The sequence below is a fragment of the Callionymus lyra genome, chromosome 3 (genome assembly GCF_982586985.1).
Source record: "Callionymus lyra chromosome 3, fCalLyr1.hap1.1, whole genome shotgun sequence".
In the NCBI taxonomy this organism is placed as follows: Eukaryota; Metazoa; Chordata; class Actinopteri; order Syngnathiformes; family Callionymidae; genus Callionymus; species Callionymus lyra.
This window is the reverse complement of record NC_141820.1, coordinates 15,307,656-15,324,000: the sequence shown is the minus strand read 5'-3', so window position 1 is coordinate 15,324,000 and position 16,345 is coordinate 15,307,656. Positions and strand designations below refer to the sequence as shown.

At 34.6% G+C, this 16,345-nt stretch overlaps 2 protein-coding genes across 2 annotated transcripts in view; one reads left to right on the top strand and one right to left on the bottom strand.

Annotated features, from left to right (window-relative positions):
* Window positions 1-5,646, bottom strand: part of acss3 (acyl-CoA synthetase short chain family member 3) — a 35,081-nt gene extending 29,435 nt beyond the window's left edge. Inside the window, exons 1-4 of the mRNA XM_087786584.1 lie at window positions 5,304-5,646; window positions 3,658-3,802; window positions 1,512-1,700; window positions 25-159 (exon numbers count right to left, since the gene is read on the bottom strand). Of these exons, the coding sequence (XP_087642710.1) occupies window positions 25-159; window positions 1,512-1,700; window positions 3,658-3,802; window positions 5,304-5,605 (771 nt within the window). The 5' untranslated portion in view covers window positions 5,606-5,646. The remainder of the gene's footprint in view (window positions 1-24; window positions 160-1,511; window positions 1,701-3,657; window positions 3,803-5,303) is intronic.
* Window positions 5,647-12,175: 6,529 nt separating this feature from the next.
* The window catches only part of lin7a (lin-7 homolog A (C. elegans)), a 38,849-nt gene continuing 34,679 nt past the window's right edge, over window positions 12,176-16,345 (top strand). The window contains exon 1 of the mRNA XM_087786576.1: window positions 12,176-12,247. Within this exon, the coding sequence (XP_087642702.1) occupies window positions 12,211-12,247 (37 nt within the window). The 5' untranslated portion in view covers window positions 12,176-12,210. The remainder of the gene's footprint in view (window positions 12,248-16,345) is intronic.

Below are 16,345 nucleotides of genomic sequence, written 5' to 3'. Positions count from 1 at the left end.
TCGGGGGCGTCTCACGCTGCTCACCATATCAGGCCGGCTGTAGATAAGCACTCTGGAGGGCTGGTGGGAGCTCAGCTGCAAGGCCTTCTCCACCAGGGGAATGTAGTCCACCCTCCTGCCGGGCTCGATCCCGAACGAGGCCGTGACTATCAGCTTGGGCTGGAGAGCAAACAAAAGCATGAATGTCTGAGCCTGTTCTCAAATATTCTGATTACGACGACGTGAAGATATCGAATGAATTATTCAATCTCTGCCTGCAGCGTCAATAAACTCTCGGTTTATACGAGTCAAGTTCATGTACGACCGAGGCTTCAAACACACACAACGAAGAACGTTGATGGTTAAATAGATCCAGTCGTAAATAGTGACATTTACTAGTCACCTTTGATTCACAGTTTATATAAATCTAGCTTGTTAATTTTTATCGTTTGTTTAAAAAATTCAGAAGATTCGCTTTTAAAAATTAGAAAATGTGTTTCAGTATTTTTTTTATTTGTTTTGATCATAAAGTGTTTTAACATGTTTTACATTTGGCACTTCCCAGCCACCGTTCTCCTTCATTAATAATTAATATACTTAATACTTAATTAAACAAGAAACTAAACGTTTGGAAGTAAATCAAGGTACTGGTTTAAAACGATCCTCATTTTTTATTTAGCAGCAAATTATTTCAATAACTAATTTCTAATACTTATTTATATATATATTATACTTAATTAAACACATTAATATCCCATATTTTATTGATGTAGAATTGTAACTGTAATTGTGTCCCTTTTTATTATATGTTCAATTTATATCTACTGAAGTTTGAGTGTAAAGTAACAGTTGAAATATAAACCATTAAAAGGTTAAAACAAATCTATAAGAGTCTCACTCCCTCTCAGTGAGCTCAGCGCTTCAACTTAAATGCATTTTACAGATTCTTAATCTCATTTAATTTGCTTTTTTTTGCTTTTATTAACCAGTTTAAACTGCACAGGTTCTCTCAGATATCCTACTGTGCTTCTGATTTGTTTTTAAAATTAAAAATAAATAAATACAGAACATTTAATTAAACAATATTGATAGGTGATGCATACATACGTGATTTTAAATATGTATTTTTATGAACATGTAGCTCCTGAAAACATTATCACAGACAAACTCCATTTTTTAAGTATTATTTTGGTAATCATTTCTATTTTATTTATATTTTTTGAATAAAAACGTTTTTGTATGTCCATAAATTCTAAAGAAAATGGAGTTTTCAGTTAGATTAAATTTGATGTAGATGCAGAAAAGATAACATTTCTTTGTACTTAAAATAAACTTGTCTTGGATTAAAAGCTTCTCAGGAGATAAATGTTCCAGAATAACCAAAGAATAATGTTAGTAACATTTGCAAGAATTGAGTTATTGCCTCATTTTAATCTGCTGCGCTAAAGAGACACGGGGAAAAAAAAGCAGCTTTGACATCATAAAAATCCCATTTTTTCTGGTCCATGAGGTGAATAGTAAAGTCTTCCCACCTTGGCGTGATCGATGCGGACGGAGAGCTCTTTGGCAGCGAAGCCGCCGAAGATGAGGCTGTGTGTGGCGCCGAGTCGAGCGCACGCCAACATGGCGAACATGGCCTCGGGGATCATGGGCATGTAGATGACCACCAGATCCCCTTTTTGGACGCCGTTCTTCACGAGGACCCCAGCCAGGTGCGACACCTGCAGCCAGACATGAGTGGAAAAAATATGTTGTCTGTGAGGTCATTTATTGAAACGATAAAGAGGCTAACGTTAGCAAACACAAGCTAAATGCTACATCACAAACATGCTAATGGTCAAAGTTAGTATTAAATAACCATTAAATGTATTTAAAAGTATCAATAATGTTTACCAAAATGTTGTACCAGGTGCGACACCTGCATAGAGACATAAGCGGAAAAATGTTGTTTTTTAATTTCTTAAAATGATAAAGAGGTTAACGGTAGCTAACACCAGCTAAATGCTACATCACAAACATAAGAATGGACAAAGTTAGTTTTAAATAACCATTTTATGTATTTAAAAGTTTCAAAAATGTTTATGAAAGTTGTGACGGGTGCGACACCTGCATTGAGACATAAGTGGGAAAGTATGTCACTTTTCAAAGAGGCTAAGGTTAGCTTACACTAGCTAAATGCTACATCACACACATGCTAATGGCAAAAGTTAGTTTTAAATAACCATTGTTTGTATTTAAAAGTATCAAAAATGTTTTTTAAAATGTTGTGCCAGGTGCGACACCTGCATCGAGACATAAGTGGGAAAGTATGTCACTTTTCAAAGAGGCTAAGGTTAGCTTACACTAGCTAAATGCTACATCACACACATGCTAATGGACAAAGTTAGTATTAAATAACCATTATATGTAATTAAAAGTATCAATAATGTTTACTAAAATGTTGTACCAGGTGCGAAACCTGCATCGAGACATAAGTGGGAAAATATGTCGTTTTTCGAAGAGGCTAACGTTATCTTACACTCGCTAAATGCTACATCACGAACATGCTAATGGTCAAAGTTTGTTTTAAATAACCATTGTATGTATTTAAAAGTATCAAAAATGTTTTTTAAAATGTTGTGCCAGGTGTGACACCTGCATCGAGACATAAGTGAAAAAATGTTGTTTTTTAATTTCTTAAAACGATAAAGAGGTTAACGGTAGCTAACACTTGCTAAATGCTACATCCCAAACATGCTAGTGGACAAAGTTAGTTTTAATAACCATTTTATGTATTTAAATATATCTAAAATGTTGAATAAAATGTTGTGCCAGGTGCGACACCTGCATCAAGACATAAATTGGAAAAAAATCGTTTTTGAAAGAGGCTAACGGTAGCTAACACTTGCTAAATGCTACATCCCAAACATGCTAGTGGACAAAGTTAGTTTTAAATAACCATTTTATGTATATAAAAGTATCTAAAATGTTACTAAAATGTTGTGTACAGTACAAAATGTATCTTAAATTATTTTAAGAGTCATTCATAAAATAACCATTAACTATTTTCATGTCTGGGAAAACCTAATTAGAATCGGCACCTAAATATTCCTACATTCAGTTATATATCTATCTACATATATAAATAAATTAGTGATAAATGCATTGTTAATGTGTTAAGGTAAATGCATTTACTAATACATTTTACATTTCATCTATTCGTACACTTACTTATATATGCATTTGGGGTTTTCAACAATAATTGAGTTATACATTCTGTATTTTATGTATTTGAACAGTTGGTTGTCGGTTTGTGTGAGTTAGAAAAATGAATAATAGAATAACTGTTTCCACTGTTTTTAACTGCAAGTAAAAAAAAACAACTCAACGTATCTGAATGCTAAACTTGCTAGCTTAGCCAATTGAGAACGATGCTAGCTGCAGTCATACTCATTTGAGATTTACAATCCTGTAATACTTTGTAATATACATGTTGAAGATAGATAAGAATTTAAATTATTTTTTAATTAAAAATTAAATTCTGTTCCCCTAATGAAATGCATGTAATTTCAAAAGAAAACATTTGAAGAAAACCACAAATCATGTCTCAAATAAAGTGCATTTTTTCCATCACAGGGCACGAGTTTAAAATGTCTTTAAAATCGTCTCGTCCCCATTGATACAAATATGTTCTCGTACCTGGTGCTGAAGCTCCTTGAACGTGATGCTTCTTTGAGTTCCAGTCACCGGGCTGTCGTACAACACGGCCGCCTGTTCGCCGCGACCACTTTCCACGTGACGATCCACGGCGTTGTAACACATGTTCAACTTCCCTCCCACAAACCTGACAACACAAAAAAAATGAATCAGACATTTTGACACTTTTTTTTAAACGTTAAAATAGCACCAGAACAGAACATTCAAGCAAACCTTCCATTACGTAAAGATGCTCAGCAGATGTGTGAGGTACTTGTGAGATCCATGTGCTTTTTCCTTCAACACTTTCTGATTCTCTAAATCTAAAAAAAGATCTTCAATTTGCACCTCAGTGGAAGCCAGTTTGGAGGTGTCTCTCGTGAAAGTGTTAGCTCTTCAAAATACTTTGAAGTGGAATACCTGAAGAGAGTACTTCAGGTCAACTCCAACACACTTTAAACGGAATACAATTCTAAATGACTCACGTTTAAAAAGTACAGTACAGTTTAAATCTCTGTTTGACAGAAGTAAGTAGTATGCTTGGACAGGTATCTTTACAAAATAATAATGTATTAAACAATTAATAAAATATAAATAATCTCATTATTTAAAAGTTTCACACAGATATAATTTTGTAATTAAGTCTATCAAAGACAGAGAACGTGTTTTTGATCATGTTCAAAACACAAATGTTTAAATAAAAATATATTTTCGTTCTTTTATTAATTTGTTTTTTTTACCGTAACCCTCAATCATTGTGGTTCGACCCTGTGACTGTGATAATGTGGCCGTGTTGATTTTTTTAAAAATATTTATTATAACATTTTCTCTAAATATAACTTTCTTAGGTGGTTTCCTTGGACTTTTCTTTGGGCTTTTTGTAAGAAAAAAAAACAACTATTGAACCTCAAAATTATTTTAGTAAAAGTCGAGATCACATTTAGAGAAAATATATATTAGTTTATTTCATAGGAAAGGCTAATAAATATTGTATTAGTGTACTTAAATTTATTTTATGTTGATATTTTTTTTTAACTTTTCTTGTTTTCTTCTTATAACTTGCAACTTTTTTTTTTTCAAAAAAAATGAGTTCTTGACAAAAAACTTTCTTTGACTATAAAATTCTTATCTTTATCTTTATATGTTTAGAAATATATGTATGCATTTTGTTGATTATGTAAAGGCATTAATATGATCGCTTTGCTGTCAACGAAGAAAATGAAGAAAGTCTTTATTTTAAAGACTTCAATGTATATATATATATATATATATATATATATATATATATATATATATAAATGCCATTCATTTCCATTTTTCTGTCATTTTGTCTTATCCTTCCAAATATAATAATAATAATAACACTAGTTTATTTTAATTTTAAACATAATAGCTACATTTGTATGACCTTTCAATGTTTTTTCATGTCATCTCTTTGGAACACTTATGTCAGGTACTTGCCACTGCAAACCGCATCTGCGTTACATAAGCAGGTGGTCTTAATGTTACGGCTTATTGCGCAACCTTCGCCCTCCCTGGTGTTGTTGAGTGGGAGTGGGCGTGGCTTAAGTTCCCCACACGTTCGTAACCTTTGACAGCGTGTTGTGGGGGGGAAACAAATCACGTGACCCTCGGAAAGATGGTCTCACCACTGCGGGAAGACCGGATCCTCCACGCGCAGAGTCGTCCTCCACGGTTCGAACCAGCTGATGTCCTGACCCACCTCGGCCCAGAACGACGTCGGGTCATCTCGCGCCGCCAGGAAATCTCGCGCGTAGTCGTGGAGGTTCCGAGCGGAGAGCGAGGTCCAAGGATCTGCAGCAGCTCCTGTAAACAGAGTTTTCTCTGTGCGTCTCTGCGCCGAGAAGGTCCAGAGGTTCCTCCCCAAGTTCCTCTTCCCTGGAGAAAACCACCGATTTAGATGCACGAGCTGTTTAAGATGCGCGTGCATGGTCACTTGTTGCACGATCTCGCGGCTCTACTACTACTTCCGGTGTTTTGGTCAGGTGAGACTTTCTCAAGGGGGGCTCCAGGAAAACCACAAAACTTTCGACCAATCTGAAGGAACTCTGAGCTCGAGAGGCAGGAGGAGCTCGAGGGATCTGTTGCACAACCACAAGTGTGTGTTGAGTAACCTTTGCTGCAGGAAAATATTCCTGCATAAATAAAAATGTAGCTTTTATTTCAAATATATTTGTATTTTTTCTACATGTAATGTCCCAGTTCACAGTGTAGAAGTTTTTATTTCATCTGGAAAATTGGATCAGTAAAGGTCGGACCCATTACACAATATTCTCTTTTAAATATGTTTTTTAACTAAGAGTTTCATCTTTAATCTAATATGACTCAAAGTATAGTTTGACTTTGAGATATACTGATAATTATTTAACATATTCACTGTCTTTTAGTCATCAGATCAGTATATTTAAAGTAGGTCATTTTTTGTTTATTCGCAGACCAGGGTTTATTTTTTATTCACCTTTCAACTGATATTTACAAAATAAGATCATAAATCCTTAAATAAGGGAATTTTATAGTTTTAAACCATTTTGACTTAAACAAGAGTTGCCAAATATTTGGAAATACATTGTAAAATAATTATTTGTTATTATAAATTATAAATAATTATAATTTTAATACATTTACATTTGTATTGCCACATTTTTTTGTATTAATTTCCAAATTTCTTGGCATAGTTTCCTTGTTGCCCAGTAGAAGTATTTTATATATATATTTATATATATATATATTTATATTTAATGAATCAATAAAAAAAATTAAAAAAATCTATTCTACTGTGTATATTTAGATGACCATTTATTATCCTATTTATACTACAATTTATTTCAAAATAATCATTTATAAGTATAAGTTGTTGTATAACTTTTCAGTTTTTCCGTCATGTTGACTCAAGCCTTTTTATCAGTGACGTCCATATAAAGATTGTTATTCTTACTCTTGAGTTCACATCTGCTCATAACGTGGCAGCTCATAAAATTATTTTTTTTCAAACATCTGTTCCAGGCAAATTAAAGTTCAATCATTTTTACTTATACGTCAACATTTTTATATTATACACACATATCAATTTGGATGTAGAAGTACACAATCGAGTTGACACAATGACACATTGGTGTGCAGTTTTATCCATATGACAGTAGTAGATACACAATAAACAGTAGTGATGTGTCGATGAGAATTCATGAAACAGTTGATGAGGTATCATGATACAGTCTCTTCATTTTGAAAGACCACTAGATGTCACTCTCAGTTTAAAAAAAAACAAAAAATGTTATTGATTCAGTAGATCAGAGCCAAAGATCATAAGGCAGAGAGTGACATCTAGTGGTCTTTCAAAGACACTGCATCATGATACCTCATCAGCTGTTTCGTGAAGCCTCATCGACACATCACTAGTTATCAAAAAGATAATCCAAAAGAATGACCTCGTGTTTCGTAAACCAACACAAATAAAAACAATAAAAAAAAACTCCGGCCTCACGTTCAATCACGTGCAGTGGCAGGATGTTAAGAGCAGTGCAAAAATAATAATCCCTCCTCTCCCGACTGTACTCCAGCCCATATGGATGGAAGCCTAATCTCTTTGTGCCCTCTTTCTGTGGGCTCTCTAAGCCCTGTCGCTCTCCATCCATCCCTCCGGTCCTCCACTCCACCTCCAGCTTACATCTGCCTGCAGCTGGGGCGGGTCGGTGGGAGGCAGCAACTCATCAGCACATATGGACCGAGAGCGGCGTGTGGGAAATGAGTGGGTTTTAGCCGCCATTTAAAATCGTAAGCTAGGGCCAATTAGGGGGGAGCCCCGGAGTGTTGACCCCCGGAGCCATCGGGATTCGACGGGGAGGTGAAGTCGGGGGTTTATCGGATGTAAGAGCGAGTGCGATAATGGACGCGTGGATGTGATATTTTTGAATAAAAGTAGGTTAATTTGTGAGTGAGATGAAGTCGTCTCTCTCACGATGAAGGGAAACATATGTTTGCTTTCAGTCACGCTTGTGAAGTTTCCTTTTCCCTGCTTGTGTTTATCTGTTCATTAAAAATGACAATAAAACACAATTAAGAAACACAATGACATTTTAAGAAATGACAATAATGGGCTTGGAACAGATGATTTTTTTTTCAATTTTTTTGTTGTTTTGCCAAATTATCCTCGGGTTCCGTAAAGGACAAATCCAGCCAAGTCATGCTAATGTGGCCTAGCAGACGGTTGTCTTAAATTAAAAATACATTCGTGTTCATGTTCATATCGTGACCTATTAGGATGACTGTGCTTAAGATAAGATAAGGAATAGAGATTATGAACGTCTACAATTATTTAAATAATTTGAATACCAGTTAAAAAAAATATAAATGTTGAAGGGAAGGTATATAATAATAAGGATATATTGAGTTTGTAATAATAAAAAAAACAATATACACTACACAACAACATATTGCTAAATATACATTTAATTTGGCCATTTGTTTGGACACTGTACATCCACTTCCATCCCTGTATGCTGTGCGAGCGAGTTCACTATTTATTACTATAGATCATTCTAATATAATTGCTAAAAATATTTTTTCATTTAGATAAAATAGGACAATATTATTGTAGGGAAATGGCAAAAGGAGCTATGAGCTGCTTGGCAGAGGTCTGTGCACTCGATACGATTTTTTTGATGATCAATTAAGATCTGATTTCAGAAGATGGTGAAGAATTGGGGAAGGAACTGCCACATTATTATAAGGAATACACATTATAACGAATACACAAACTGTTAGTACTTCTTCTTTAATCAAAGTTATTTGCTTTTTTAAAGACCTTTTTTGCTGTTCTTGATTTTATCTCAAAGATATTATTTTAAAGTACATCATTTTTGATATAATAGTAATAATAACAACATTAACAACATCAACAAGGCAAAGGTTTCCCCAAAAGATCAGATGTGAAATCACATTTTTACCCTTAAAGTATGACATCATAATCAACTCCAATCAGACAGAATTCTGGTAAATTCTCTTTTTTTTTTCCCAAGTAATGGAAAGCAGGCTGACAGACCACTGAGCAAACCAAGTTTTATGTCAGATCTTAGGGGCAGGGGCGTCAAACTACAACAAAAAATGGGCTGAATTTTTATACTCAAAACAAGTCAATGTGTCCTGGGAGTTTCATCGGAATGTAAGTCCTTAATTTAGCTATCAATGGCTAATATTAGAATATTTTTTGTCCAAACTCTTGATGCCCGAGACTGAAAAACAAAAATATATTTATATTATCGTAAATGTCCTGAAATTCACATAAATATTAGTTAAAGTTCAAGTTTAATTCTGAACTTAGACTATAAAGGCCAAAATATTTTATCAGTCAAATTTGCAGCACAAACAAAAAGTACATTTACGAAAACTATCTGTTATGTTATGTGTAATATCATCTTTGAATTTTTTGGAGGTATGATGGATCTTAATTATCTCTGTGGTTGTATTCTTTTACAAAACAGTTACTAGAAGTCTCTGTATCAAAGTTAAAATCCATGTTCTCTGTTTCCTACCTTGTCTTGAAAACGGTAATCTTTATGGGTCATATTTGGCCTTTAGGCCATGAGTTGACACATATTAGCGAAAAGATACAGCTACGATAAAACTGAAGTTGACATATATTATAACTTAGCACTTAATTGACTGTCCAGATCCAACCAACACCAGCCTTTTTTTCTTTTTTTTTAATGTTAAATATATAAATGAAAAAGTTCTTCTTAAACACTGTACTCATAACAACGTTTCTTGCCTTTAATCAACTATCATTTGTGACTTTTGTTGCGCGAATAACGCACTTTTATCCTCATAAGATTATCAGACGGTATTTAAAAAAGCAACCGTGAACAATAAATGGAGCATTAACGGTAAATTAAAAAATAAAAGGTTGTTAACTTCTGCATATCGTGTGGTTTCTATCACTAAAATAGAAAAAAGTAAATTAGCATTAGCAGCCGAGTAAAGCCACGTGCAATGATTCACGGCGGGGATCGTGACCACGGCGGTTGATCTAAGTGACAGCTCGTCATATCCATCACCGCAGATCACTGAGCCTCTCCATCATGGGTTCAGTTTTTTATCAGTCCACGTGTAGCCGAGAGCAGATAGCATAGCAGTTGACGGTGGGAGTCAGCGAAGCTCCAATCGGCTGATCCGTGCGCTGGATGAATGGATTATGCTTAGATAATCTTTTTCCCATGTGCCGACACAAACATACCAAGAATAAGGAAGTCACGTGAATCTAAAGCCGGGATCCATGTGGTCAATAAATGTTAAATTAAAAGATATATAACCATCTTAAACTCTTATAGAAACTTCGACTCACCATTGAAGTCATTTGTTTTTTTTGTTTATATCTGCAGCGACTGAAGTACTTTAAATATTCATGTTTATAGTTGATACAAATCTTGCTAAATGTTGCCAAAAAAACATCTGCTCTCGACTCAAAGCTCTCGCCGAAAACATTTGGAAAAAGAAATGCTAATTGTCAAGCTGCCGGGTGAAGCGTCTTCAGTTCACTGTTCTGCCAAAAATACAAACAAACAGAATGATAAGATGCTCAGTTCCATCCAGAGTGTGGGTTAGAATCCTGCTGCTGCAACAAAGGAATAATAGAGATGTGGTTGATGGAGACACGGTTTTCAACCTTTATCACACGCTGGGCAAAAATACAAGACGTACAATTTTTATCTAGTATGGCTTCACTAGTCTAAACAAAATGTGTCAAAAAAAGACGAATTGTCTTGTTTTTTTGTTAATGATTCCCTTTAAATGAAGGTTTAAATTATGTTTTCTCGCAGAACGCTTAAAATAGGGCCAGATGTAGCCCCCCGAGCCATGAGTTTGGCAGGAATCTTGATGTGTTTTAACTTATAAAAAATGTTCCTTAATCTAAAGTATTCAGGAATACTATAAGCACAAAGCAGCTTCATGTTATGCCTAAAGAATATTGTGAGAAATTGAGAAAATGTTGACATTTATTTGATTTAATTCAACATTCTCTGTTAAATAGTACAGTTTACTCTGGGCTTTATGAAATATATTAAAGCACATGGTTGAAATGCAAGAGCCGCAGACCAAGTCTGTTCAAAGAAATGTTCATGTTGAAATTGGTGACCTATAATGACAACGTTTGTACAGAGACTAACCACAATTAATCAAACTCTGCCAAGTCATTTTACAAAAGAGCCTCAAATTGTCCCTGAGCAGTACTTTAGACATGCTTGCCATGAAGAAAAACCTGTTTAAAATGAGGTCAATATTACATTTATATCACATAGGGGTGTGTATTAGCAAGAATCTGGTGATGGGATATGTATCATGACACAGGGACATCAAGACGATATATTGTGAGACATCGCCATACTGTATTAACAAGGATATATGTGTAGTATTGTTGAGTACTTGACTCCGGTGTTGCAGAATTTACAGACCAGATGACTCTTGACTTGAAGTCGTAACTGATTTAATTTGTTTTGAAACCAAAATATGTCCAAACATCAGCTTTAAAAACTGCCGAAAGCGACTGTATCCTCTTGTGCTCAGTCATCCGGGAGATTTCAATTTTCCTATAGCTGCAGAAGACGCAATTACTGCTGCCAGAAGTTGAATTGCAACACAAACTTGAACAAGGCGTGATTATTTGCATGTTAATCGTTAATAAGTAAAATGGAATTAATTTATTTCAAAAACACTTTATTGAACTATAAACTGTATAGATAGTAGAACTACGTTTACACATAAAATAGTCTTGTGGAAAAGAATATCGCGATATATTATCGTCATATTGATATTGTAAAACACCCCAAAAATGACATTGTGGAGATAATAATAATATTAAACAATTTTCAATATGACTAGTTTGTCCAGTAACTTACAGTTATCAAAAGTTAAAGGTTTAGTTTGGTCATCGTCCATGGAGGATGTTTTTGAAGACGAAAACAACTTCGCTCCAGTCGCTACATTAAAATGAACAAACATTTTTGTCTATAAGTCTAAAAAAAAGAACATATTACTCGCCAAATATAAGTTGAATAAGAGAAAGAGCAATAAAGTTGCCAGTTTATGTATTTATCTCACGGATTTAGTCCCATTACTGCAGGGAGTTAAAGCAACATCTGGGCCGATCCCACTGAACACATCTATTGGAATAAAACATTTTTTTGTTTTTCCCCAAGTACCCAGATGACCTCTGTGCCTCCGACTCAAGGGGTGACTCACACCCCTCACTCAGAGTGAACCTGCCTTTCAAAATAAAACAATGATCAGACAATTTAAGACAATAAAAATGGCGTGGATTTTTTCACGTTTTTATGTAGGGCAGCTTAAATCTAATATGAATTCTGACATTAGCTCACCTCTCTCTCTCTCTCTCTCTCTCTCTCTGAGTGTGTGTGTGTGTGTGAGAGAGAGAGAGAGATGCTGCATCTCTCTCATCCCTCTCTCTCTCTCCCTCCCTCCCTTTCTCTCTCCCTCTCTCTCTCTCTCTCTCTCTCTCTCTTCAGTCTCCAGTAAACAGCAGTCATGGCGACAGTGGTCCAACCGCTCACTCTGGATCGAGGTAAGAACGATCTTCCTTCCTTCCATCCTCCACGATCTTTTCCTCCTTCGAACCATTTCTTCCTGATCTCATCCTCTCTGCCGAACTTCAGCAAAGGATGCTGGGATTTATCCTCCTCGTTTAGAAGCGTTGAGACGTAATGATGGTTTAGAAACTGGACCTTCTCTTCTCCTCCATCGTTTTTTATTTCTCTGACGTGCCTCTTTTTATTCTTATCTAACCCTCTTTATCCTCCTTTTTTAAAATAATGTAAATATCGCTTTTATGTTTGGAATAACGAGTCGGAAAATAACTTTTATAGTCCGCCATTTTCACCACAGGTTGTGTTGACAGTCGTGGCCACCAACACACAAATAAATAAATAAACGATCGTATGTCATGTCAGTAAATGAATGTTCTGTCACCACAGACGAGTAAAGCAGTTTCTCCACACGAGTGTCTATTTTTAGAGCGTTAACGCATGTGGCGATACTTACGTTATTTTTGACGTGAGTGTCAGTGACGTCAGCACCGGGGACGCAGATAGATCTATAATATCATCTGTTACTTCTAGAGTCAGGGATGTTTAAAAAAAAAAATTAAAAAAAATCAAAAGAATGAATAATGAGAGTCAAAGTTGATTTTCTATCTAATATTATGAGGCTTATTATTTATAAATTACTGGTTACTGGAAACATTTATTATATTTCTGCTACCTAAATATGTATCTGTCCGCCTGTTTGTTAAAAAAAACTATATGTTTAAAAAAAGTTATGATAGGTTTTCATAACAAGGAACGTTTTGATATATATGTATTACAGTATATACTTGCGGTCTGTGGGCCATTTGCGGCACGTGACATGCTATTCTGCGGCCCTCCCTTTATTGACGCAAGCAGAGAAATGGACATTTTTATTTAACGTCAAATGGTTATTGAATAAAGAGCCTCGAATCGTTTACCATTTATATAGATTTGATTGTATAGTTAAGATGGACCAGATTTCTAAAATAAAATAACTTAAAATTAAACAAAAATTGAAACTACAATCGATTAAACATCAAATAATTGTCAAATGATATTCAAACTCTACATGAATTGACCTCTGGTGACCTAGAGGTCAATTCCCCTGGTTCTGATAGTGTAACCGTCTCAATTTTTGCAGTAAGCTTGGCCGACTTTCTTGGGTTAGTACGGAGTAGTTTCTGAAAACTACTTCCACCTGCTGTTGCATTGATTTAATGTGTATTTGATATTTAAAATGGCAAAAAAAGTTTTACCAAACAGATCAGATAAATGTAAATAATAAATTAATATAGCCATAAATATGGGTATAAATGAGCTGCTTGGAGGGGGTCTGCGCTCAGTGTATCTGTTTTGTTCAATTAGGTATCAGTTTAGAGAATATTTTAAAGATGACACAACAAACATATTAAATACCACACATGTACCATTTGCATCAAGTTTTTACTGGATTATAATAATACATTTTGACTTCATGAAAGAAAAGGACAACATCAGTTGTAGTACTTAAACTTTTATCTAAAATCCTATTTTGTGGTAATAAACCAAATCACACAAGGGCTCAGAATAAAATAAATAAAGCTTAATTTAATTGAACAAAATGTCTAACAGCCAAATTTTCTATTTTAAAAGTTAATGAAGCTATAATTGATATCTACGTTCTACATAAAATGTAACAATAATGAAACACATTTCAACTTCCCGTGGGCCTTTTGAAAAGACTTGGCAGATCATACCTGGCCCCCGAGCCTTGGTTTAATCATATATTTAGTTTAAAAAATATATATATTTCCAGGGTACATTGAGCAGTTAAAAAACAACCTCCTGATATTTCAGGGTGTGGTTCCGAGAAGAGTAAATTTAAACGTGAAAAATAAACTGTTGTTCCCTCCGAGTTATTCAGTCCAGAGAAACTGAGCAGCAAAAACAAAAAAGTGACCTCAACCTCAAATCGTCACCTGGATATGTCTGACCTCATTTTGCTGGAAGGGGTTTGTCTGCACTCGTCCGTGACCTCAAGTCTAACGTTGCAGTCTCGCGCTGCGAACGCTACAAAGTCTCACCCGTCAGCAGATTGCAAAGCAAACAGCAATCTGAGATGTAATGATAGGATCATCTGGACGTTGGAAGCTCCGCCTCCCGCAGCTGAGAAAACAGGATAATTGAAATGTAGTTGGGAGTAGTTCCTCGACTGTTGCCTGGTGTGTCGGGAAGGAAGGAGAAATCCTACATCCCCCCGGGCTTCCTGTTATTGTGACAGAAACACGGATTCATCCGCCGGTGAAAGTATCGGCGAAGAATGTTGTTTGGGAGAGCTGGCATTTAGATCCACGTCGTAGAGATGTTGACCTTTGTGAAGGAAGAGCTCGAGAGCAAATGAAACGATCAGTTTCTACAGAATCTACTGTAGCTGTCAATTAAGATCTTGAAGTATCATTTCACAAATGAAGGAGAGATGATCGAGTATTTATAATGTATGAAAACATCACGTCAGTTACAGCTGCCTATTATAAAATACGAGGCTGTAATCTGATAGAGAAGGTCTTAAACTCCACAGTAGTAGAATATTGTGTTGTTTGTTTCAGAACATTAACTTTTACTGGCAAGCCTCTGATGGAGGAGCAGCTGAACACGACTTTAAGGTTGAAAAACAAACACACTAGTTTCATTTATATTGAAAAAAAAGCTCAAAATGGTCCTGATTTGATGACTAAATGTCAAAATAAACCACATTTGATTGATTTTAATACTATTATAATGAGTTTAGAATAATACAACTTCTCCTGGTTGGAGTAATAAATATAAATACACTTGTTCATTTATTTTTACAATAATTAGTAAAAATGCTTAAAACTGCTCCTTTTTAGAGGGACTAAATGTCAAATTAATAACACTAGTTTCATTTTATTTTGAAAAAAGCTCGAACTGGTCCTGATTTGATGACTATATGTCAAAATAAACCATATTTGTTGTATTTTATTGCCAACATAATGAGTATAAAATAATGAAACTTGTCCTGGTCTGAGTAATAATTATAAATATAAATACACTTGTTCATTTATGTACACAATAATGAGTTAAAATTCTTAAAACTAATCCTTCTTAGAGGGACTGAATGTCAAAATAAATACACGTGTTTTATTCTATTTCCATTATAATGAGTTAAGGTTTAAACTGATCCTGATTTGAGGACTAAATAAAAATAAACAACAACACTTCTTCTTATTTTATAGGAATAATAATAAGTTTAAAAGCATAAAATTGTTCCTTTTTCGAGGACTAAATATCAAAATAAAGATACTAATTCTATTTTATTTTCAACATAATGAGTTTCAAAGCTTAAACTAATACTGATTAAAGTAACGTATATACAAATAAATACAGTTGTTTAATTTTATTTTCATAATAATGACTTTAAAAGCCAATAAAACCTGGTCCTGATTTGAGAACTAAATATCTAAATAAACACCTTTTTTTCATTTAATTTGCAACATGTGTTTAAAAGCTTAAAACTGAATCTGATTTCAGTAACACATAAAAAGATAAATTCTCAAGATAAGATGTTAAAACTAGTCCTGGTATGAGGACTGAACTACTTGTTCTGTGGAATTCAACGAGAGAGAGAAAAAAACAGATATAAGACGAGTCACATGTTACGTTAGTGGTTTGAAGGATTAGACGTGATGACGTTCAAACCACCTGCCTCTGCCACAGTGGTGTGTCTGTCTCCACTGTGAAACTCTTTCACACCAACTGGATTATTTTTAAGAGACTTGGTTACAATTACAGTTTCTACACTAAATATATTATATATATATATAAATGTTGACTTAATATGATTCAGTTAAAACACAAAGAAGCTTAAAACCATATCTTTATTAAGTATGAAGCTAAGAAAACTCTCAGTCTTTTGTTCTGTCCAATCGTGTCAGGGTATGCTTTGTCGGTGGTCATGTGACGAGGTACTGTGCATTATGGGTGTTAGAAAATATAAATACGGCAATGTTTAGCAATAAAAAAAATCCTTTTTTATTTTGCAATTAACATGAAAATGTTCTCAACATTTGCTCATTTTGTTTTTGTTTTCTGAAAGTGCT